The following is a 27,053-nucleotide window of genomic DNA, read 5'->3' on the forward strand; positions in this document are numbered from 1 at the left end:
ACCATTTCAAAAATTCGCGCGGCACGCTTGCGCCTGTCATAACATTTATCAGCTGGATGGCTTGATAAAATAAATAATTACAGCTGGTCGCGATACACGGCGATTGTCGTAATAAAATCTAATATTATTATTAACGCGAAAACTAATATTGTTGCGATCGTAAACGGCTGCTATGGATGAAATATCGCCCTCTAATCCGCTCCCCTACATAAATAGCCGACAACGGGGAGATCTTTATAATATAAAATCACAATTATTCAATGGTCGCTTACGTGTCGCAAAAAATCTCTTTAAAAAAGACCTAGTCTGCCACTATGGGTGTGTAAATGCCATCGAATTCTCCGATGATGGACAATATCTTATTTCAGGTGTGTATTGTTTTATTTTTACATAAATTCCATCGATAATTTTATCGCAGTAGTAGCAATAGCAATCGGTCACGAGTCGGCGAAAATATCCGTACACAACAACATTGTTGATTTTTTTCGTGAACATTGTTGTCGCTGTAAATAATATGCGATGACTGCATTAATTATTAAACGAGTTTACATGTTTATTTTATGTATTTCTTTAATCGTCATTGTCTCTTTAAAAATGTCAAAAGAAAAAACCAGAAATACGTACATCTAAATTTATCATACATAATATAAAACGAAACTATAATACTTGATGCGTTTTTGTGCTACACAATAATATTGTACAGTGTACACCTTGGTACTTTCATAATATCATTTCATTAATTGTAATACATCAGTAACATAGAATATTTTTACAATTTCTTAACATTATACTTAGTGTAATATTAGTACCTCTTCATTTACAGGCAGGCTTGTTATAATATAAACTAGTTTTTTTATAGTTAAGTACATTAATACAATAATTATAAAGTGGTTACATGTAAATTGTACGTATTACATTTCGCCGTATAGCATTGAAATCAAAAAAAGACATTTTTCTTGGAGCATTTCAGAAAGTACTGTTCGAATTTTATTAAATTCAATAACAACATTAATTTGATATTGATCGTCATCAAATATTAAAATAATGTTGTCATTATTATCAGGTATTTGATAGTTACAACTCAATACTTACGAGCACCTTCTTGCTAACCTACTTATTAGAGATGGGAAAACTGGTCGATTTTTAAGACTAAGTATACTTACTACCAGTATAAAAAAATACTTAGTATATAAACTTGTTCCAAAATACTTACTAGTATTTGGAATACTATATAGATCGTTTGGCGTGCGTATGTGACAAAAGTTTCATACTCAACTGAAACTAAAACCAACTCCATATTATTAGTATTTTAAAATACGTATTGGCTCATGGAACTCAGACTGTGTATCGGCTTCAATATAATCGCTAAAAATACGCTGAGCTCCGCTTGTCGTAAAGTCCCATTTATTATAAAATTTTAAATTTATTAGTTGTTTTTCTGTTAGGTTACAATATTATTGTTAACAAAAATGAATAACAGTGATTTTTTTTGTAATTTTAAACATGTTTTGAGCGGTATATAACAAGCCTAAGCCTGTGCGTTATCTAACCACTGTGCTGCGACACAAAATTTATGACTTATTATTATTTATACATTCGAACGCAATAGACTAATAAATTAAAATATACCTATATTCAAGTGCTATTTCGTTTGTGCGCATTTTATATCAATAGTGTTGAAAGTCTACCAACTGGCGAGTGCACAGAACAGCGACTCGCGATAATATCATCACAAGTTTTTTGGAATAAGTTTATTGGGCCACAAATACTTAGTATGGGTAGTTTCATCCGAAACTTGAGTACACAAACTGGTGACAGTATTTCCAACTCACTTCTACTACTTATGTATCAATCGGAATTTCAAATAAATTTGTACAATATTAGGGTTACCCAACATCCTCTTTTCGTGTCCGGAAACTTGTACGTATGCAGATGCAGTTCGCCGTATTACACTTCACCGTGAAATGTTGTATCGGAAATATATTGTTGTATATTAAAGACCGTCAAACCTATTTGGTTGGAAAATACGGTTCTTGTCGGCTTACAGGAAGCCAGTGGCAAACAAATTTTTAAAATAGCCGATATACTGGATTATTTGTTAGATTAGGTTAGGTTTAAATTGGAAAATTATTGTCTGCAATGCTCCATGAACAACGTGTAATTTTTTCATCTCTTTCCGATAAGAAAACTGCGAACTGTGCTACGGTGAAATGTAATACGTACAATTTACATGTAACCCCTGTTTAACACGGACAACTACTCTTTTTTGAGGTCAATGTCTGTGTCCGGTATCTTTTTACATTTTTATCGAATAATCCATAATAATGTCCTCTTTTTCTGCTATGAACATTTCATGCTCCTATTTTGTAAAATCGATTGACAAAACAATATTTTCATTCACTTATTTGAAATAATTGTGGTTCTTACTAGAGGTGAGTTGGAAATACTGTCACCAGTTTGCGTACTCAAGTTTCGGCATATACTACCCATACTCAGTACGTGTGGTCCAATATACTTGTTACAAAATACTTAGAAGTTCGACGCAGCTATGAGATCTCGCCGTCCGCTAGCTAGTTTATAAATACTGTTGGTACGTATGACATCATCGCCGCGGACGCCGCAACTCGCTTATGTTTAAACAATAGGTGATAAATTTTGTGTAATTATAAAATTTTATAATAAATGGGACATTTCAAAAAGCCCAGCCCAGTATGTTTTTAGCGATTCTATTGAAGCCGATAATATTTCAAATACTAATATGGAGTTGGTTTTAGTTCCAGTTGAGTATGAAACTTACGCATGCCAAATGCTCTATATAGTATTCCAAATACTAGTAAGTATTTTGGAACAAGTTTCGATACTATGTATTTTTTTATACTGGTAGTAAGTATACTTAGTCTTCAAAATCGACCAGTTTTCCCATCTCTATTACTTACCTTACTATATTTCATTTAAGTACTGATACTAATAATAAAATTTTTGTTTGTTAATAAATATGATTGTGAAATTAATACATTTCGGGGTAAATTATCGAGATCTAGCCAATGATTGGTATACCACGGATCTAATTGCAGTGGCAAAATACATCACAGAAACACTCAGAATTGAGAAAATCATATGTATGTATTGTGAGAATACCTGGATCGAACTCGTAGACCCCGTACAGCATTGGATGATGAGGCGGTTGTTGATTATCAAATATGTCCTCTTTTTATCATCATCAAATATGGGAACGCTATACAATATGATTGTATGTATTTCTAATTTACTAATATTACTATTATGTACCTATTTTCCATGATTCCAGTGGGTTTTATTGTGTATTTTTTAAGTTTATTTAGGAATTTGATTTCAATACTTTACAGCCAACTTCATTCGTACAAATTTCCAAACAAGTAATTTAATCAACGCTCGACGGGACTTGAATCTGTAACCTGAATTTGATTTTGAATTTAATTACGACTAATTTAACCAGTAGTTCTTGTATGAAATGCTTATCAAATTTCCGTTAATGTTGACTAACGGTTTTTGTGTTTTAAATTAAAATGATACATCTTCTGTTTTAACAGGTGGAGATGATAGACGAGTGGTGCTATGGAGGTTTGGAGAAACACTATTCGACCACAGCAAGCCGGAGCAAATGGCCTCACTGCATTTCTCCAACATTTTCTGTATGGCGATTACACCAGATAACGGCAGGATATATTCAGGAGGGAATGATAACAGAGTTGTCGTGCATGATACACAAACGTGAGATAACAAAAAAAATATTTATTTATTTATAAACCAAGCATGCACTTTTGGAAGACAATATTATATAGAATAAAACAGACCACACACAGAACATTAATAATAACAATAACATATTAGTCAGGTAAAATATAAAAAATTAAAATATTATGATAAAGATGTTGAATCATTTACTGCAGTGCCTGAATGGAGGTATTGAACATATCGACAGATGAACTATTCGAAAGAGAATGAATCCTTGATATTGAATAATGAATAGAGAAATCGTCACATTTTTTTTATCTGTATAGCAGTGACAAAGGGTAGATGTACGCTGTTAAGATCCGACGTAAATAGTGCACACTAAACATTGTCAGTCATACGTATTTTTTACAACGTTTTTATTAGCTCGTATTCTTGTTTGTCCAATACAAATCTTGCAATTGATTTTTAACTAACTTCTCGACTAGCTAGACATTTGAAACTTTTAGAATATATCAGAACACGATGCCGATGCATTCTTTTAATACTTTTAGCCATCTTTAAGCAGAATTAAATTCATTTTCAGTTAATTCTGTTTTGTATGGAAAGTTATTTCAGAAAAATCCATAAAAAGTAAAAGACTATTATTGGTTGCTAAGGGGGTGGTCCCTAACAACTAAATTATTAATATATACATGCGTTACTATGTAAATCAAAATGAAATGTCAAAATGACATTTCAGTTTTCTATATTTGTTTGTTTTTTATTTACTTCATATCAAGTACAAGTTTGAGCATATTGAGCATAATAATTCAACAGAAGATTTAAAAACGTTGTATATAAAAAGTTCTTTTTATCTTGTAATTATTTTCATTGAACTACTAATACAAATTTCAGATGGTACAATATACTAGTTAGTTTTTAATTAAAATCCAATTAAACCTTGCCTGGAGCAAAATAATAGTCGAGGTGGGCTGTGGAGATCTAATAAAAATGATGTACACTTTGTATATATTGGATCAAACATATTCTTCTATATTATATAAAACATTTAAAATGATGTATTCTTTAATGGCACAATTTAAGATATTTTATAGATATAAGAATATTTTTGGTTTGGTGGGCAGGGTTTAATCGAATTTAATATTTGTGTTATTAGTTTCTGACAAAGTTTAGTGTGTACTACTTCCGTGGGATCTTAACAGACTACCTCCGCCCTTCGCCACTCCTGTATAACGGAGTTGACTTAGCCCATTTGTACATTGAAAATCTTACTCGACTGGGATAATAGTCATAAATCTAAACTGAGCGCAACATGCAACTTTCTTATGTACGTATAGGCAAGGCCGAGTGAGGACAGCGACGTCATATGGTAAGCCAAAATGAATGACGAAGTGAGACATTTTGGGATTAATAGTTACATGTGACTCCAGCTGTTTTTTTCAAACTAAAAGGTTCCAATCATATGGTATGCGGCGGTAGATTTAGTTACATGTGTTTTGTGAATGCCAACAAAATCACATCAACATATTCGACATGTCGCAGTCGAGACGAGTTTAGATATGAGAGCCAGCTTATGTAATTACCATCCAGGGTGGATTCATTGCTGGTGTGGTGTGTGACACACATATGAGGCATTTATTTCCAAATACCGATAATACTACAATTCAATAATATGCGTGGTAAACCCAAAAATGTTGGAAAAAATCCTCTTCTATAAAGAAAGGGGAGTCTAAACATATAAAAGTGAAGCAAAAATGAATCCTTAGTCCAGCAATTGTTATACAAACTCTGAAGAGCGGTGGTTTTGTTGCTTAGAAAATTAGCACTGACAAACTGAAACTTGCTTCAGTTATTTAATACCAATGTATCTAATTTGTAATCAAAATCTCATCTCTAATGTAGAATTTACAATTACATATTTAATTTTGAAATTTGCTCCTTGAATCCTTTTAATCCTTAGCTCCTCAATTGTACCCTATTATTACAAATGCTTCACCATTTTAATTTGTACTTCCCACTTCCAGAAAGGGCGTAATAGAGGTACTGCCACATAACAAAGCCGTTTGCGGAATAGCAATAGATCCGTTCAGCTCCCGAGTCTTGGCTACGGCGGGAAATGATGGAAGGCTTTTGGTATTCGATACCAGGCAATCAGTCAATGGTAAGAGTAATATTAATGCATAAATAAATTATTTTGGTTATTTTTTAAATTATCCGGATATATCTATATCTGACAGTGGCGAAGGCTCCATACTAAGCGATTATTTAAAGCTTACCTTCTGTTTTCAAGTATTTAATTTAAATAAATAAATATCTATATTGTCTAGGACTAAGTATAACAAAAATATTGAGTGTCATCTATTGTCAGAATTTAGAAGTAGAGCGTTTAGTTTAGTCAAGTTTTGAATCAAAAATAAATGACGGACAATCACAGACGTGAGTGCTATTTTTAGAATTATGTCAAACATAATCTTTCCCGTTTTTTCTACCGCTATTGCGTCGCCAACTTCATATATTTCTGCATATTTGTTCACGATTTATAAGCGCTACAGGACAAGCTTACACTCTATGTTGATTTGTTTATTGTCGATGACTATCTTTTTAAGCAAATAATAAATAATAAGGATGTTCTCTTTTATACTTAGCATTAGTATAAAGATTTAAATTTAGTATTGTTGTTTTTATTTAATAAAACGCAATTTTTTTATAGTACTTATTCCACTTTTATTAATATATTAGGACCGGTTTCGTCCGCCTCAGTGGGACATTTTCAGTTGAAATAAAAACAACAATACAATGCATTTCCACCATGAATTGACAGTTAACAAAATAAAAGAAATTTAAATTTAGAATTAAGCTCGTCTGATCACAATGATGGTACGAATCATGAACTACAAAACATGCATGGCATACTGCGCAACAATAAATTATTGTTTGCAATCCTATTAACTGTAAAATGAAAAAGATCTAAACTGCATATCTTTTCGATGATTATTAACCATTCGCCCAAGCCGTTTGGTTCTTGCACTGAATTTATACATTGACACCCAACCACGAGAAATTCTCATGTTAGAAAAGGTACTTGTGTGTTAAATGTGTTTAGAAAGAAGTTCTCTACAAAGTATAATAAATATTGATTCTAAAAAATATCATAAAAAAATAGTATGCACCTACTTACTGTGTTTTAAATATTTTTTTAGTTTTCAGTTTGTGACATCTGTTGATTAAATCTTTAGTCCAATATTTATTAAAACAGTTCACTGCATAGAAAAAAATTAAGTATTCATGTTTCTAACAAAATTTTAAATGGCACTTAAAAATCTATGCTACCAAGTTACTTGACCTTTTTTTAATCAGCGCTGAGAATGGACATATTTAGCTACAAACTTTTGAAGCGATTTTAGATGCAGGATAATACAGGGAACAGTTTTATTAAAAAATATCATTTCTATTTTGACGTATTGGAACAAGAAATCGTATGTCATCAAACACAGAAATAAGGAGTTACACTTATTACTAGAAACACGAGAAGTACGACATTTATCAATAATTTTCAGATATTTTATAGATTATCATTCGTATGATAGACTATACTTCATAATACAAGCAGTTATTTGAGATCTTTGAGACATATGTAATTGGTTTTTTATTTAGCACTAAACTTTAAATTCTGAAGAGAAATAAACGATAGTTTTAATTTATGGCACTTTGAACCTCCATATCTATCTTTAAATATTTTTGTTTTCTTTTCTATTTGTTAAATCACATTAAAGCATCCTCCGTTTATTTATGTTCAAAAAATTAAATGATTTAAATACATACTTTTTGAGTTATTAATATTTCATTGTTGGAAGTCAATTTTGTATTCTATATACAAAAATAAAGCTGTAGTCAATGGGTTAAACACACATTCAAATAACAATGTACGTTTCTTTTTGCCCAGCTGTATGATCAAAGTGTTTACAGATTAACCTACAAAAATGGCATTACATTCTTTCAGAGTCTCTTGTGGTTTCCCGGAGTCGGAAAGCTTTCCATGCGGTCGCTTTTCATCCGACACAAAAGGGAATCATTGTAGCTGCCAACGCAAGAGATGGAGCCAATCTGTGGGACCTTCGGAAACCAAAACAGTACGCCACATTATATTATAGTAGGAGCAGGTCATGCATTATTGCATAGGGGCGGCACATTGTAAAAGGCGGCAAAAGAAGGAACGAATTCAAATATGACAACTTCAAGATATCGAGCAGACGATGCTGACACTTCATTAGACAAAGCATCTGAGATTAAAAAATAATCATAAAAATTTTGATAACTTAACTAGTAGATACTTATTCTAATTGATTTGAATTTTGTATTATTCGATTTGAGTAATTTTTTTCAACCCGGGCTTTGCCTGTCGGCATCTTCTCAGAGTAAATGGATGCATTTATTACTCCATTCAATAAGTTTACAATGGTTAAAAGTTAACGAATGTGACCCTGGGTATCACATCATCACGGAAAGTGAAATAGCAGATGAAGTTATGATCAGGGAAAATGAAGAAGAAACAACAAAGTTATCAGTGATAAAATCGCATCTTGTAACAACTAATAATATTTATTGACTATTCGCTTGGTAACGAAATTCAACTACAGTAAAACCTCGTTAGTAAGAACACTGATAATTCTAAATTCGCCGTAATTCAAAATTTTCCCAAAAAAAAAGTCCCTTGAACATTATTTTCATATAAAACCATACCTTTAATTCGAATTTCGTAATTCGAAATGATTTCAGAATCCCTGGCATACAAAAATATTCAATAAATCGTAATAAAGTACAATATTTCATGAGCCAGTCATTGAAAATTGTGACAGACTTTTCTTAAAAAATCAAAAATTACTTATTTTAAGAAGGTAAAAAAAATAATCCTGACATTTTATGACCCAATTCGGTAGGCACATCTATGATCGGAAACAAAATTAATGAAAATCAAAATTTTTTTTTCTTTCAATATATTATCTTTCCGCCATACATTTCATAATTCGTAATTTGAATTTTTTTTCGGTTTTCGGTCCCCATGGAATTCGTATTAACGAGGTTTTACTGTATATTACACGAATTTTCGTAATTTTAAAGAGTTGCTTTTAAAAAAAGCAGACTTCGAAAGTGCAAAAAAAACTTGATTCTTTTTTCAAAGCGAGAGTACCTACCGAAAGCAAGCATGTCGACATCGAACATTAACGTCACTCCACAACGGGTGTGTCTGAATGTATCATCCAAAGATGAATAAACAGGATTTTGTTTGTATTTTTATATAGCGAACTTTCGGCTTTAATGGACACCCCCTCACTCGCATTCGTCCATTATATTGACGTTCTACTGTACTTATATTGGTAACAACATTAAATCTTATTAATGGCACACGTCTTCGGTTTGAATAATTTTTGAACGTTCTGGTGTGTCTGAATGTATCATCCAAAGATGAATAAACAGGATTTTGTTTGTATTTTTATATAGCGAACTTTCGGCTTTAATGGACACCCCCTCACTCGCATTCGTCCATTATATTGACGTTCTACTGTACTTATATTGGTAACAACATTAAATCTTATTAATGGCACACGTCTTCGGTTTGAATAATTTTTGAACGTTCCTCAAATCAGTGTTATGTCAGTATTCTTTACTATTGACAAAATGTTCATGCAAGTCATTGTGAAAAAATCAGAGTTCTAATTGCTCTGGTTGCAATACAAATATTTTATATAAATATTTTAAGACTCTAAGTTCATTTGGACAGTTTTACTTAAATTTTAGATCTGCATGACTTTTTATTCTTTCAGTCCCATAATAAAATACGGCTCGAGCAGCGGAGTGTCCCAGAACTGTATGAGCGTGCGATTCGACAGCACTGGCTCCCGGATCCTGGCGTTGAGGCGTCGCCTACCACCTGCCATGTACTCGATTGACTCGTCGGAGCCCACGGTCCACTTCTACCACCCGGACTACTACAACTCGTGCACAGTGAAGAGTTGCTGCTTTGCAGGAGACAGAGACCAGTTCGTGCTGTCTGGATCCGACGATTTCAATTTGTACATGTGGCGGGTTTCAGACACTCCAGGTTGGTACTTTATCATGATTAAATTTATTAATTATGTATGTAGTTTTAAGGTCCTTTTAAACGTCAGTTCTGTTGCCCGTTCAACCCAGGTTTCCATTTTGGTCCGTTCAGTTTTCAAACGGCGGTTTACTTAGACGATCAGTTTAGTTATCCATACAGTTCAGTTGGGAAATGGCGATGTATTTTATGTATTTTTTATCCTCTAAAAATGAAAATTATTTTTATAATAAATTTCTAAACTTATTGGTTGGTATAAATAATACAGTACCTATATTTGAAGAAATAATAATATTTCAATTGAAATTAGAAAAGTAATATGAAAAATATGGCAACATTGTAATTTACACGTCAATTTAACTGACAACTCTAAAAACGGATATGATATCAGATGGACATCCTGTCTTGTTTCAGTTGTGGTTTCAGTCGGCAGCTTCAGTTTTGCATTACACGTCAGATTAACTGACAGCTCGACTGAAACGGAGATTCTTTATTGAACGTACATAATGAATGCTACATTCTTAAACTGATATTCATTGAATAAAAAATAGTTTATAATAGTTATCAAGTGCAACTGTGTACAAGAAATTCCAACACCGTCATGAATCCTAATACTTCGACCTCACCAATATTTTGAATATGTAACACCTTAGTTGCATACTCGATGGTTTAATAGGTAAATTGTAGCACCTAGATTGTAATGGTTGTATGTTCAAGTCCCATTCGGTGTAACTGTTTATCTAATTTTAATAGGTATGTTTCTGAGGTGTTCCAGACTATGTAATATTGAAAACTTTGTTTTGAAATAATGATTTTTTTTTAAATGTTTTTCAGATACTTGGGTGGATAAAACACACATGGTGCTATATGGGCATAGATCCATTGTGAATCAAGTCCGATACAATCCACAATACTGCATTATTGCATCGTCAGGAGTGGAAAAGATTATCAAGGTAGACATTTGAATATTTATTTTAACGTTGCCTACTATATCATTAAGTTATACTTCATCGGTCATACTGCGAGTTTCCACGATTACCCTTTTCTGCAATAAATTACTTCCAATGCCTTGGGCTGTTGCTATGTATGTCTCTTTCAACATAGTCCAACCACCTTAGAGTCTGGCTTACTAACCAGCGCGCACGGAAGTTGTATTGGCTGTTGAAACTAAATATGCATCCGCCCTATCACAGCACATTCCACCTACCGCTCGCTCTTGGACCACGATTTTAGTCTGTATCGAAGCGTTATGCCGTCATTATATGGATTATTGATTTAATAATCCCTAAACCATTGCGATCTCAGGTTAACGCGAATTAGGAATGTAGGAAGGAAGGAAGGAAGAAAGGTAGAAAGTAGGAAGAAAGGAAGAAAGTAGGTAGGAAGAAAAGCGACACAGATCGCTCTTAATTCCTATTTTTTTTCCGACCATGTTCAATCCTAATAGGATCATATGGGCCTCCACAGAGTAGAGGTTTGTATTAACAGATTTTGTTTTTACGAGAAATGGATGTCAGCCACTTGCTCAACCTATTAAGTCCATACCCTGACTCATACAAATTGAAAAACAATATGTGTACTTGCCAGACCCAGTATTCGAACCTGAGACCCACGGCGTTATGGTCCAACGCTTAAGCCGCGCGGCCACCATGAGTGTGTAATTCCTATAGACAGAGAAAATTAATATAATGCAAAAATGACAAATAAGAAGCCACTGTATTACCAACATCAAAAAAATCCCCACTTTGACTTTGGGAAAAATATTGACTGAGATTTTAATGCTAATGAAATATATTTTTTTTAAATAAATAACTTGAAATAACTGAATTGTAATTGAAAAAAATGTATGCACACGGTAATAAGGTTTTTACTTTCTTTTATTGTATTAAATTGTTACATAAACAATAATTTAATGTATTCGTTGTCTGTGTGTGTTTGCCTTTGGTGAGTGTGCATAGTACCAAAATGCGAAACCCATTGCCCAACCCGAGCAAAGTAAATTTAATAAAAACCAATTTGATAGTCGTGCACTAGGAAGTTCCGAAAATAATTTACTATTTGAAGAATTATAATATGTCATTTAGCATTCAATCTGTTTTTCTGTTTGTTAGACTTGGTCACCGATAGAAATTCCGGGTTCAAGAGGATCCCTGCTTGAAGAACAATCAGGTCCTGATAATCCGAGAGATCTTTATTCACATGAAGGATATGTGTCGTTAGTCCACGACAGCGAGCAGGTAAAATATCATATTATTTAGTTTTCGATTGAGTTATCCTTCGTAATAATATGTAGTGTTTCATTTATTATTCTCTTATGGTAAGGCTCGCTTGGTGCTTAGTGCTATGCTACGAGCTAAATGACATATCCTAACGGACGCACACTATACTATCGCAATGACCACACTGCACGCTTCGCTATGTGATTATTAGTCACCTAGTGAGTCTCCCGGCGAACAGTACAGAAGTTGAAACTCTCCAAGAGTAATTCTAGATGAATTGACATTATACACCCAACAAGTTTGAATTTGAGACTTTCGAAGGTTAACCTTTTCCACTCGAAATTTTTTTTATAGGTACATACCACCTACTCGACTTTTTTCCGTAAAAAGCATAATTTCAATATAAAACATTTAATTGGTGAAAAAAATGTACTTAAAAATTTTTTTTTTTTTTTATTATTTCTGTAAAATAGATTTATAATGAATATACTGTACTTATTTTTAGTTTATTTATAATTCTTCATTGTGTGGTATTTCACAAAGCAATCTCCAATATGTAATCCTGGCTTATCACAGAATCGTAATGAAATAGCGGTATGTAGAGAAGTGGCTATAAAGTGTAAATCGTCCATACATATAGTTATGAGTGTTATGACTGTAAATATGATCCAAATGAATTGCCTTCAAATACACTTGTAATATAAGCGGCCGTCTCGTAAATTTCCTAAATTAGTTTCGGGCTCATAACAACTCATTCCCAGTGCGGTACACATTATCAAAAGATTTCTCAAAAAATAATAAATCGATACGTAATAATTTTCATTTGACTCATTAGAGTATTTCACATTATATTTGTAAGGTTCTGAATCGGCATAATATACTAGTAAGTATTGTCATCAAAAACAGTCTATTCAAATATAAAACTGTAAACTATACGAGACGCCCCTGCGCAAGCGAGAACCAATAAAAAATATAAACACACTTCAAAATCATGCGTGACAAACACTTCAGTTCACTCTAGTCTGGGAACGTTCAATAAATAAAATTTATGTGACAAAAAAACATTGCTTGCAAGCGACCTACGAATAAAAAAAGAGAAGATTCCGATAAAAATACTATGTTGAAATTACGCACGCAGTATTCTTTTGCCGACTTCTTTCTCAGATAAATGTAATAACCTATTATTATTCATTCTAACTTGATTGAAATCGCATTATAAAAATTTCTGAAAATATTACAAAAATGACTTCATAGGCGTGCCGCCGCTACGGCGGCACTCGAGTAATACGGGAAACTTCTAATGCCGCCGATATGGCGGCACTCGAGTGTTAAGGGTTAAACTTAAATTCTTATTTCTTATATAAGCTTTCTGGTTAGTTTTGAGAGTGACATCATTGTTGACTTGAGCGCTCCCAAATGTCAACTGAATTTGTACCTAAGCACCTAGTGTGCAATGTGGCAGTAGTGTTTTTAGTAGACAAGCATAGCACCTAGCTTAGCACTAAGCGAAGCACTTCGGTGTGGCCCTGGCCTAAATTTTGAGATATATTAAAAACGGTAGCTACTAATTCATATAACATTGATATGTTGCTGATAGTGTCTGTTGTCTAGTACCGTAGCGTGTTGAGCGTATAATTCCAGGATTATATCCCACGGTCTTAAGTGAGATTGTTATCTTATTTTTTCAATTAAAATTCTTAAATATGGTTTGAGAATATGTCTTTATGTAGCTGTTAGGTAATAGCTTAATTCTTTGGAACCATGCCGTGGATATGAATAATCAATTGTGAAGATTGTACCCCAGACATCGAGATCCGAACCCATGATTCTTACCATCAGGAGTGCAACTTGCTAAGCTTTGCTCTACAGTGGGTAGGAGTCCAGTGCATAACAATATTCTTATCGGATTAGAACTTGCCGCCATCAGTCGTGCGTTACAGCATGTTCAATGTGTTTCTTTGCAGGATTATTGTTACAAATATAAAGCTGCATGTTTTCAGATTCGATAGCAACTACCAAATTGGTTATTCAGATAACACAAAATCTCCCAGTTTCAACAGTGTAAATAATAAACAAGATGACAATTTGGCAAAAATACTGTTATTGCTTGACTGATGTAATTTTGTGTATGGTTCTTGTGTCGTTGACAAACTGCCGCTATATGAATTAATTACTAAATAATTATTTACCCCTACAATGAGCTTGGTCAGTTTTATGATTGATTAATGTTGCTTAACGAATGATCATTGCAAATTTCAGTACGTCACTCATTTCCACGGCGATCAATCTACAAACGAGGACCCCCGAATGATGGCGTTCTTCGACTCGCTGGTGCAGCGAGAGATGGAAGGGTGGTCGTCCGAAGACACGGACTCCATGAGCGGGGACACTGGGCAGGCAAACACGCATCGTCTGCAGCCCGCCACCACCTTCTCCCAGAGGTTGGCGGCCGCCGTCAGGACCGGTGTACCCTCACCCAACAGACCCGTCAGGGGCTCCGACACTACCGACAGTGAAGATATGTACATGAATGTTTGCCCGACACGCTCTAAAAGAGGTATAATTTCTATATATTTGTAACAATCCCAAAATTTAGACGAAGAAAGGAGAACAAAAAATATTCGGTGACAACCCGAATACTAACAGAGGTACATGATGTGTGGTAACGTATCTGGTTATGAAGTTGTGGGTCTCAAGTTCAAATTCCGCCTACTCAATTGGTTGAGCAAGTGACTGACATCCATTCCTCCTAAAATAAACTCTTAAGAAACCTCCTCGTAGGGTGGCCAAGATCCACGTCGGATTTTAAAACCAATATAAATGTGATAGAAATAATTATTATGGGTCTCTGGGGCTTTAAGAATATCTACCTGTCATTGCATCGACTCTATCATCGACCTTATTTGTAGGCCCAGTGAGCTCGTTTTGTTTTTTTTCTTCATCGCAGTAGGTTATAACACGACTTATAATCCTCCTGCTACCACTTTTCAACACCTTTTGCATTATTAACACGTTTAACCACTTTACTAGAACTTGCAGCACTCACAAATAACGAACGTCAAATGATTGCACGGCGAGGTGAACGAAGAGGAAATGGTTAGAGAGGATTGTAGTTCTCGAAATGGCCACGCTTCACGTTATACTTGCCGCAGTCTACCTAGCAATTTATTTTCTCATATTTTTTGTTTAGGGTTTTTAACTTGGTTGAGCTATGTGGGTTAATCAATTTTTCATGTGTGTTTGCTTGTGTTAGAGAGAACACTGATCATATGTATATATTTGCAGCCACCGCATCGAATACTTTGAGAAATCAGCGGTGCCCGAACAGGATCGCACGTCTGGTGGCCACAAGACATTCCAAACTTCTGAGTGTGGCCATGGCTCGCAAAAGGAACGGTTCCAGGTAATAAATACTTCCACCATAATTATTTATAAATAGGTATTTAATTTAACAGCTATTTAACCCAAGAATTTAAACAAATGTTCTTCTATAACTTATGCAGATGGAGCCATTGTATATTATCTGAAAGTGAAACTATTAGCCGGCTCGCACATCTAAACTTGTCTCGTCTGCAATATGTCGCTTACGTCGATGTGACGTAGTTATTATTCACAAAACAATCGTTACCAAATGGAGCTCCGCAGATTGGGAGATTGTGACATTTTATCATTATTGTGTCGACTCACGCTGTTGGTCATTCGCCGTCAGTGTTCCAGTTACGCCAGCGAAAATCGCTATGAGTCAGCCATTTTAATTCAAACGTCACCGGTCACCGTATCTCCTACAAAATGACAGATGAGCGCACCAATATTTACTTTGTCCAAGAGATATAATTATACATGCATATATGATTTTACAAGAAGAAACCACTTCAGAAGATTTCTGCGCTCAATACATAATAATCGCTGTTATGGCGTCTGAAAGCATTTTTGTTTGGTGTTTCATTTATATGATGACTGACGTTTCAACAGGTTGCAATTGTCACTGTCATTAGGCTCATATGTGCGCGGCCGGCTATGCAACATGAATGCGCCATTCCTACAAGGTTTGATTTATGGCTGTTTCGCAGACGAGGCGAGTTTAGATGTGCTAGCCGGCTTATTTATAACTCTTTACATTTACCTAACTCAATTTCAACAGACTCATTGTCACTCCGTGTATTATTAAGACTGTTTAATTGTTCCAGTAGCAATCGCCAGAGTAGCAAGACCCGACTGATGTGCACTTTCGGAGGGGTGGCCACGCAGCAGCGATGCCTGAGGGCGCTGCGTGCCCTGCGAGCTCGCTACGGACAGAGAAGAAGAAGTGTCGCCAGCAAATCGACGGCCGGCGCCAACTCTGCTTTCCCCCCCTCTGTGCCCACCCGCTCCGACACGGACGCTGATTCCGACACGCCCCCTTCCCCGAGACCTCCAGCAAATAGACACGTTAGCAAGGTACTTAAAAATATGTTTGATTACTGATTGAAGATATTTAATTGTATGTAGACAACATTCTTATTCATTGGAGACTTTAAATCACCATTATGTAACAACACTTGCCACGCACATTCTTTCTTTTCCCGGCACTATAACGTTTGAAATGAAAAATGGCATCCGGCGACGAAATACAACTCAGAGCTTTGTCGCCTATTAATGAAGCCAAGAATAACACTATTTGTTAAGGAACACTTACGATGAGCAGGTTATGCAGCGAGAATGGTGGAAACGTACTTCTTAAAAATCCGTATAACAACAAATCAAGAAGAAGAAAAATTTTAAAACCCAAGCTAAGATGGCTTCATAGAGATGCTACCACACTGAATCTTTAAAACCGGAGGACTACAACTCAGGATTGACAGATGTGGAGTAATATCTTTTAGGTGGCTAAGATCCATATAAATCTTGGAAGAGTCAATGGATACATGGTATATTTGACGAGTAGATATTATGACAATATTGTTTAGTATTGGCAACATGATTTCAACCATTTTGTTTTTTCAAACAGATGACACGATCAAATAGAAGGCGAATGAGTATACCGAGAAATTACAAGCACAGACCGAAAACACTATGTTTCCGTCCTAACGGAGGGGATTTAAGGAATGGTGAGTGACATAAAGTATATTCATAATTCAGTCAGTCTTACCAATCATTACCCAAATAAATGATAAAACTTCTGCTATGAATTAATTATTGGTGATATATGCACTCTGGCCTCTATACCATTAGATGGGAAAATCTATTTACCCAGATAATCAATTTGCCGGTTAATTTATGAAATTAATGAAAATATTCAAAAGTAGTTGTTGAATGTTTAGAGATTACAATTCCAAATGGTAATAAAGAGTCATCTATAAAAATATGATAATACTAGTGGATCACTTAGCACTTCCTTCAGGCTACCGCATATATCAAATTTCATGTAAATGCATCAAAACTATTTTTCCTACCATATACTGCGAATTTAATCATTTCTTTACTGAACCTTTTTCATGACTGTTAATTCTGTGTCCAGCTAACACAACCCTAGTAAATCAAGTGACATCTATTTTAGCTGTTATTTATGTTGGATTGTCCACTACATTCGATTTAACCCTTTATGTAGCTGCTTTTTATGATGTTTTTCAAATTCAGAGTGAGAAGTGCTACCATTTATAATTATTATTATTGTTATCCAAATTTTTTATTGATTTTGCAACATCGCATTATTTAACGCTTTGCCTAACTAATAACTACAAACGTAGCAATAAATAATTACAAGATAAAAAGAACTTTTTATGTACCACGTTTTTAAATTCTGTTGAATCATATTGTAAACTTGACAATTCTATGTATTAATAATTTAGGACAAATAAGGCTTGTCAACAAATCATTTTTTTGCTATTTTGCAACAAAGAAACAAACAAAATAGAATACTCAAATGCCATTTTGATTTCCATAGTAATGGACGTACATATTAAAAATTTAGTTGCTAGGACCATCCCCTTAGCAACCAATAATAGTCAATTGGATTACGGATTTCTTCCGAAATAACTTTTCATACAAAACAGAATTAACTGAAAATTAATTCAATTCTACTGAAAGATGGATAAAAGTATTAAAAGAATGAATTGGCATCGTGTTCTGATATATTCTAAAAGTTTCAAATGTCTAGCTAGTCGGGAAGTTAGTTAAAAATCGATTGCAAGATTTGTACTGGATAAACAACCACCGGACAAACAAGAATACGAGCTAAGAAAAACGTGGTAAAAAAATACAATCCATTTTCGTGTATTTCGTCCCAAAGTTTTTATTCATTTATAAACCCACAACAACACAGACAATTTTTACAATAGCATTTACAATACTAAAATTGCTTCAAAATTGGATTAGTAATAATTGAGTGTTGCATAATTTCCTTAAAACTTGCCAATTGTGCCAAGTGTTCACACACGCATCTTTTCTTTGCTCTACGTCGAAAGTTTACGACACTGGTCATTCTAATGGTTTTGTCACATACCACATAAAGTTGTAAATAAATTCCCGGGTGTATATTTCCAATCGTTATATTGATTAGATAATTGCCGATAACCTCAGATTATCTCTTGATTACGTTATTTCTTTATGTTTTGATTTTATTATATTCAGAATAAGACACAATAACATTTTATTGACAATTAGAAGTTTTATAATGACATCGGTACGTGTACATGGATTTGCCCATCTATAAATAACTTTAATTTCCAAAAATAAATCATCTAACCCGTAAGAGAAATGTTAAAAAGAGTAATTAAATGTACTAAACACACAAAATATTAACTCGTTTGATGATGGCGCTGTAAGTTGACAGTCCGCACCGCCCCTCCCTCTGGAGGATACTGGGAGCATACGGGATCCCCCCCAAGATCATTGCCATAATCAAATGCCTGCACGAGAATAGCGAATGCTGTGTCAGAATTGGAGACACTTTCACGGAATGGTTCGGGGTCACGACCGGAGTCAGACAGGGTTGAGTCCTTGCACCGTTTCTCTTCATCATCCTCTTTGACTTCATACTACGGAAGTCAATTCCACCCGACCGAGGCATACCTGTTACCCCCACGGTGAAGCTATGCAACCTGGAATACGCCAATGACGCTGTCCTATTCGACAACTCAATCGAGGGCATTCAAGAAACAATCGACAGGTTGCATAACAACTCATCTCGCGTTGGTTTGAAAATCAACGTCTTGTGTAATAGCTCCTGTCCTGATCCAGATTTCCCTCTGATTAGCGACGGATAAAACATCGAGAGCGTCGACAGCTTCAAGTACCTGGGGGTACACATCACGGGAGATGGCATTTTGCAGAAAGAGCTCTCTATCTGAATGGGAATGACTGGAGCAACATTCAACTCGATGCGGAATGTTTGGGACTCACGATTGTACTCGGTCAAAACCAAATGCCGCCTATTCGACGCTTGCATTCTGACGGTGCTGCTTTACGGTAGCGAATCATGGCACCTTACTACGGCTCAGAGCAACCGTATACTGAGCTTCGAAAACAGATGTTTGCGACGGATACTGGGTGTGCGGTGGGTATGACTTTAGGAGCAACGATAAGATAAGAGAACGCACCTAGCAACCTCTCATCACGCTGAGAGTGAAGAGGTGAAGTTGGACCTGGCTCGGCCACGTGCTGCGGATGCCAGAAGAGAACCTCAACCTAGCTTGCCTGTTCTTCAAGCCGACCGGATTCCGGCGTCCTGGAAGGCCGCTAAATACTATCTATAGAGTGTATAAGGCGGAGCTACGGGATGCTGGTTTGACCTGGAACGAAGCAAGAAGACTGGCGAGCGACAGGGATTCTTGGAGGCGCCGCGTGGTGTCCATATGCTCCAATTAAGGGGCGGATATGGCCAAAGAAGAAGAAGTTCCTGAATGGCTCGCTGTTATTATGAACAATGACATATTGTTGTTTAGCATTCAAAGGGATAATGATAAACAAGAAATTATTAAATGTCTACTCTTTTATTTTTCAAGGCAATGGACAAAATCAATTGGACGACTCGTCTTACAGAGAAGATAACTTAGCAGTGCCAAGTACAAGCACAGGTTCGTGGATTTTGCAATTTCAATACAGGCGGCCCTCGACTTTCGCACATAACTGGTTCCTGAATATGTTCGAAAGTAGAGGGATGTAAAAAAAATCATCAAACTTTAAAATATTTATTTGTCAACGGGTATAATAAAGTTAATGAGGCATATTAGCAATCAGGTATTTTCTTTATAAACTTGTCAAGAGATACAGTCGAACTTGGTTATTACGAGGAAGATGGGACCGACTGAATTTGCTCGTTATAAGCATTTCTCGTTATATAACATTTTTCGCGCCACGTTCTATTTAAGCATAGAACATAAAAAATCTGAAAACCATCGTAAAAATCCCCGAAACAAGCATGGCATTCATAAACTACAAAAGAAGTTGTTTACAGCGCTGGTAGGTACGTACTGACTTCACAAAGCTTGGAGTTTTTACATGCAATTTCAACCATATGCGTGGATACTTTTTCAATGTTGTCAGCGAAAACACCAATTAGGTGTAATACTTAGGTTAGGTAATACTAGTGTCATAAATGTAATCCGATCCCGGCGGCATTGGTCGGATTTTATTACTTAGGGTCGAAAATGTTGTTTTTTAAACGATCAACACATGAACAGTTTTGCTCGGTGTACCCGAGAAGTAGCTCGTTATAAAAGTGAATAAATGTATGGAGAAAATCATAAACTAAAATGTCAACGAATGTTTCCTCATTACATCCGAGATCTCGCTATTTCCGTGATCGTAATAACCAAGTTCGACTGTAGTTGAATACCACCCTTTTACGTATTTGAGCGACTGCATGGAAGCGCACAGTTTTTGCATTTTCAACAAAAATCTAAATTTTAAGAAATGTACGAAAATAAATAGCGAATTGTGTGAAAGTAGAACATTCCAAAGTCGAGGGCCGCCTGTATTATATCGTCACTGTTCTGGCAGAAAGCACTAATTCGAAAAAATGACATATTGAGTTAGTACCAAAATGTTCCTTATTTCAAACTTTACCGTCTGGAAACCTTCTTAATAAATAAACAGTCTTTATTTTAAAGTCATCCTTTTTACGATTACTTAATAAACTCACATGATAGACCATTATTTCAAACATTTTAACAACTTCAAAGTGAAATTACTCAAAACTAGTATTCTCCAGTTAGTGTGTTCTGCCAGAACAGAGACGATATTATGTTAGTATTTGTGAGATAATTTTTTAAATAAATAATTCAGCAAGCTTTTAACTGTAATAATACCAGAAGGTTGACAATTTTAAAAGTGCCATGATTGTCAGCTCTATTACTAATATTGTCCTTTGTCCGATGAAACAATGAAAACAACAAAAATCGATTGAATCTAATTTCCGGTGGAATTTTGAAATAATAGTTCCAAAAATATATGTGTACAAAATAAGAGATTAATTAAGTTTAAAAAAAATCTACTTTTCAGCAGAGCAAAAAGAAGATTTAATTATGAACAATTTTATATGTGATTTTCTGGTTACATGTAAATTGTACGTATTACATTTCACCGTAGCACAGTTCGCCGTGAGCTTTCTTATTAGAAAGAGATAACCATATAATATATGGTCATCTCTATAGAACCGAGATGAAAAAAATACGCAGTGGAGCATTGCATACAATAATGTTCAAATTTTATTAGATGCTAACCTAACCTAACAAATATACGGTGAACTGCATACGTACAAATTTCCGGATATGTGATTTTCTATGTTTCTGTGTGAAATTTACTAATTCAGAAAAAGGTGTTCATACACTATTTATTCAACTTGACACCAACATAGTCATAAATCAACTGTCGACAGCATTGCATTTATTCTCGCAGGCACAGATGCAACCAACTAACAAAGCAGATAAACATTATACATCTGACAAAGAAACGGTGATTTTGTATTGGCGTTTAAGCATATAAAGTGGAAATTTTGGTACATTAATTATCAATTAGAAATATATAAATGCACAGTGTTACAATTAACTGTTAGAATGATAGTTGTTAACCTGAAATTATGATCACTGCTATTGTCATTTCCGCTCTTATGATCTGACACTGACAGGTCACCGCAATCGTTCGGACTAGCTTGAAAAGCAACTGCGTAGCTGTAGACTTTTACACCAAACGATTCCAATTATATTGCATGCAACGGCGGATTATTTTCCAACCAACAATATTGCATCAACACTGTTACATGTGTTCTGTGAATGCCAATAAAATCACAACGACAAAGTCAACGTGTTGCAATCGAAATGAGTCTGTATGTGCGACTTCTATTTTTCAGACTTAACTCCCTCTTGGTTTCACACACTTATTATATCATCATCACTGCAATCTAATGTGGGTTTTGGCTGCCTTCAGGACCCATCTCGACTGTCTACTGCAGCGCCATATAGTTTTGAAAAAAACTGCAGAATAGATTGATAATTAAATGGTTGTTTAGTGCATGGTTTCAAAATAAAAATACTAATATTAATTTCAGGCATAAGAGGCCACCACAATGCTGCTCTGTTTCGTATTAACGAAGCCGACTCTGATGATGACCAGTCAAGCGGCGGCCGATCCAAGTCTCCGTTGGACGACCGGCAATCCTCCGACTGGCGGAACCTCTCGCCCGTTTCTGCTATACCCGCCCCCGTCAACGGATCCCGCAACAAATCTTCTGACAGTTTCCAGATCGACGTGTGGCAGAACTCTCAAACCGAACGATTCGACATCGAACACAACACTGTATCCGCCAGCGGATACTACAGTGAAAACGACGTCCGCCAAATAAGTTTAACAGACTGGGACTCCAGAAGCGACAGAATCTTACCTTACACCCCGACCCTGGCCAGGTTGCGGAATGAAACCAACGAGAGTGAAGTGGAAAGCAGTTACGGCAGCACGGAGAGCGCTTTAGAAGAAATCATATCTCCCACTAACAATATCCCTGTCGTGGAGACGGCCACGCCTGACAGTGGAATCCACGATCACCCGTGTAACAGTTCCGGGAGTAAAGGGCCGGCTTCGAGGAGTATAATTGTCCGGGAGGTGAGCGCGGGGAGTGACAATGGGCCGGATAACCAAGATCTGATCGTTGTGAAGCAGAGGCAGCGAGTCAAACGGGCGAGGAGAAAATATAGGATGCGAATGGGGGACTCGGATTCTACCTGAGCTCAAATTGACATACAAGTTTTTATTTAAATCGGACACTTCTATCTGCGCATATAGTCAATTGATGGTCTCCAAAATGAGTACCCTGCCTTCAAGATGGTGATTTATTTTATAGTTTTATTGTTATATATTTTGCACAATTATTATATTGGTTTTGACCCAAAGTTTTTTTGTTAATTCTACAATATTTGAGATATCTATGTTCACTACTGTTTTGGGCTTTTAAAAGTGTTTCCAAGATAACCAATATTTATAAAAAAAATAATGGAATGTGTGAGAAAGATTATGTATGTTAAAATCAATTTCACCTAAAGAAACATACAAATTGTTTAACATACTTTTTTAGTCATCTTTGAAAATACATAATATGTAATGTAGTTGTAAAAATCATCTTACATTCTTTTATCAACAATTATTAGTATGTGCAAGGACATCATAACTAAAAAATTGGATTGCTCTTGATGTCGGCTATAAATTATGTTAAGGCCATACCTCAGTTGAGACACGGTCTAAAAAGATCGTCGCTAGGCAATGCGCGGATTGCGGGTCGCGGGTGCAAATGAGGCATGTCAAACCAAATATAATTTGTCTTATAAATCCAACATGTGTCCATTTAATGTTCTGTTTATTGTTTTATCAGTAACAATAATAATATATTCATTGACATCTTTACACGACTTAAGAATTATTACGGCCGTCGCCATCACGAAGCAAAATGACGTGTTTCCAGCTCGACATTCTCTCTCCGAATGAGAGCGAGTGCAAAATTTAGTCGCGCCTATGACCTTAATAATCAAAAAGTTCTTAATTTTTTGACAGTATTTGAAATGTCTCAGATAGTGTAGTTATTAATAAGTATTAAGGACTGGTGGATCGTAATTTAATGAATAAGAGCCCTGGCCCGGAAAGTGAAAGTTGTGAGTGAAATATTCAAATTCCACCGGTCCAAATTTTTTTCTAGAATTTTTCTAATGATTTATAAATTATGTATGTTTTTTTTATATAGGTATTACTTTTTTGATATCATTGTGTTTTAATGGTACTTCTTTTTACTGTCATGTTGTGAACATCATAAAAGCTTAGTTCTCAACGAAAACTGTTGGATTTCTCACAGCATGACTACGTTTTGGAAATCTCACATATTTTGTCAGAAAGATAATATTGTATATAACTCAGATAGATATGCCATTGTATAAATTTACATAAGTATTGGACTTGTCTGTGTTTTATGATAGTCTTATAAGATCTCAAATGTTAAAAACATTAATTATGTCACTTTTAAGTCTCAAAATTTTTACAGTCGATAGAAACTTAATTTGTCCGTAACGTATTATAAAAGCGACTCATGTATATCCATATAATATCTACAATGTTAAAAAATGTCATAAACTAGGCCAGAAGTTTTCAAAGCGTGCGCCTTGGTGTCCTCTGATGATTGCTGACTGAATCCTGAGGGTACAGCAGTATATTAAAAAACAAAGCGCTCATATGTGGTCAGAATGGTGAATTATTCTTATGGCTCATTGGTTGTTATCGTCAGGTGAATTTTCATACACCATTTTTAACTCCTTCTAGTCATATACAAACAACATCAAGATAAGAGAAACTTGCGGTGAACGACAAGCTCACCCATCCCACAAATTGATCATTTTTTTCCTGTGAAAAATTCTTTATACACTGAGGACGCAGTGAAACAAAAGTTTGAAAACCACTGATTATTAGAGTGTGAATAATTAATCTGTTAATGTGCAGTAATGTATATACATGTATTATGTAATTTTTTATTGTTTAATTAGATACTGGTTATTAATTTAAAATTTTAGTTAGTTTAGTTTTATTTGAGACTATGATTTTTGAATAGAATAAAAAACTGTACATAAATATTCTGCGTGTATAATGTGGGGTATTAGTAATACATTTACAGTTGACTCTTGATTTACTGGGGTTGTGTAAATGAGTCAATTCAGCGGTGGATTAACCATGTTTAAATTAGCAGTATGTATATAGTGGAAAAACTACATTTTATACATTTGAATTAAATTTTGTGTCTGTAGTGCAAAGTGATCTACAGTAAAACCTCATTAATACGAATTCCACGGGACCGAAAATCGAAAAAAAATTCTAATTACGAAATGTATGGGGAAAAATATTAAAATTTTGAAAGAATTCATTAACTTTGTTTACGATCATAGATGTACCTATCAAATTTCCGATACATTTCTTTCAAATTAAAATCTGTGCAAATACCATGTGTCGTTAATAGCGCCTGTACATATGCATGGAATTACTGTCGGAAATTGTGCTTATTTTAAACTGTCATGACAATAACTGTTTACACGTAAAAGTGCTGACTATCTCTCCAATCTCATTCTTCAAGAGTAAGCGAGACGCGAGGTTGTCATTTTATACTACTATCTGACAGGTCGTATTGAAAATCAGAGCTCAAAATGAGTAGTTCGTTTTTTTACCGGCATGTTCTCTATCGCTCTACTGCGCAGGTGCAGATCGAAAATAATCTATCTTGTTTGATTTATGCACGCAATCTTGTCAACTGCAGGATAATACATGTTTCCCCATACATTTTCTTACTGTGCACAGTACATCCATGCACGTGTAAACGGGGTATAATTCATTAATTGAAGTTACCAAGTAACGTAGGTATGTATTTACCACTATGTGTTTTTCCAATTTGGCAACACAATTGTTTGGCATTGGTTCTCTAGTAAAACTATGTGAAAATCCAATAAACAATCAACAATTAAATACCTACAGCCGTGAAACATGTGTCATTGTTTTTCCTTTGAGTGGGATGCAGTCGTGCCTCTGATGACATACAGCTGTGTGTGTGAATATTTCATAAAATGTCAGGATTATTTTTATTACCTTCATAAAATAAGTAATTTATTATGTTTTAAGAAAAGTCTGTCTCAATTTTCAACAACTGGCTCATGAAATAGTGTAGTTTATTACGGTGTTTATTTAATATATTTATATGCCAGGACTCTGAAATCATTTCGAATTAAAGGTATGGCTTAATATGAAAATAATCTTCAAGGGACTTTTTTTTGGAGAAATTTCGAATTATCCTTGTTCTTATTAACGAGGTTTTACTGTACTATTATTATTATATTTTTATGAACGCCTCATTTCTTTTCGTCGTGATTGTAATTTGTAAACTTTTAACACGTGCGATAGAATCGAATGTAAAATATTTATGATAGTTGTGTAGTTTTGAATATTTCCATTAATGTTTTGGATTATCCAGCGAATAGATTTTACCATTTACCTTCTCCAGTAAATAAAGTCAACTATAGTCGTAAAATTTTATCTCAGGTTCTGGGCCACCCGAATGAATGGATGTGAAATATATTTCATAATTATTATTATATTATAATATAATGTAAAGTTTTCCGGAAAAATTATCACATGCTTGTAAAAAAATAAAATGAACTGTGATCACAGTATTAATTTTTACTGCCAAACTCAAATTACCTCAGTTAATGTTAACTATCAATACATACGTCATATTCATGGTGTTGCCAATTCAATAGAATAAAAAAACTCCAAATCAGTCTATAAAATTAACGAACAATTTTTAAACTCATTAAAAGTTGACCAATAATAAATCATGGTGTATAAATATATTTTTTTGTTTATGTGTATGGTAATTATAAATTATATTGTATTGGAGGTGTGACAATATGGGAATTTCCTGTGTTTATATATTTTTTTTATAATTTTTGATTTATTGTTATAAGAAATTATTTCCTAATTAAAAAACTGATATTCATAAATTTGCAGTGTTTTATTGAAATAATAATTTT

At 34.8% G+C, this 27,053-nt stretch overlaps 1 protein-coding gene across 3 annotated transcripts; it reads left to right on the forward strand.

The window, feature by feature from the left end:
* The first annotated feature begins 35 nt into the window (after positions 1 to 35).
* Positions 36 to 27,006, forward strand: LOC147071125 (uncharacterized). 3 transcript variants are annotated; one of them, XM_085948092.1, is made up of 13 exons: positions 36 to 368; positions 3,570 to 3,750; positions 5,739 to 5,875; positions 7,715 to 7,844; positions 9,537 to 9,814; positions 10,646 to 10,764; positions 11,923 to 12,048; positions 14,290 to 14,587; positions 15,316 to 15,433; positions 16,218 to 16,467; positions 17,018 to 17,117; positions 20,013 to 20,084; positions 22,556 to 27,006. In XM_085948092.1, exons 1-13 carry the CDS (start codon positions 173 to 175, stop codon positions 23,227 to 23,229), a joined length of 2,679 nt encoding a protein of 892 aa, XP_085804218.1. In that variant the 5' UTR covers positions 36 to 172; the 3' UTR covers positions 23,230 to 27,006. The 3 variants fall into 3 exon arrangements, with proteins under 3 accessions (XP_085804218.1, XP_085804219.1, XP_085804220.1); XM_085948093.1 differs by having other exon boundaries at positions 16,221 to 16,467; XM_085948094.1 differs by lacking the exon at positions 36 to 368 and adding an exon at positions 604 to 714.
* The last annotated feature ends 47 nt before the right edge of the window (positions 27,007 to 27,053 follow it).

Source organism: Rhyacophila brunnea, unplaced genomic scaffold (assembly GCF_057557595.1).
Source record: "Rhyacophila brunnea isolate RB1 unplaced genomic scaffold, BYU_Rbru_1.0 scaffold_20, whole genome shotgun sequence".
NCBI lineage: Eukaryota > Metazoa > Arthropoda > Insecta > Trichoptera > Rhyacophilidae > Rhyacophila > Rhyacophila brunnea.

Bases quoted from the DNA above. Each gene is read 5' to 3' on its own strand.
- LOC147071125 (XM_085948092.1), top strand. From the start codon at position 173: ATGGATGAAATATCGCCCTCTAATCCGCTCCCCTACATAAATAGCCGA. The intron at 5,876-7,714 runs GTAAGAGTAATA...ACATTCTTTCAG, and splicing joins TACCAGGCAATCAGTCAATG to AGTCTCTTGTGGTTTCCCGG. The intron at 20,085-22,555 runs GTTCGTGGATTT...TATTAATTTCAG, and splicing joins AGTGCCAAGTACAAGCACAG to GCATAAGAGGCCACCACAAT.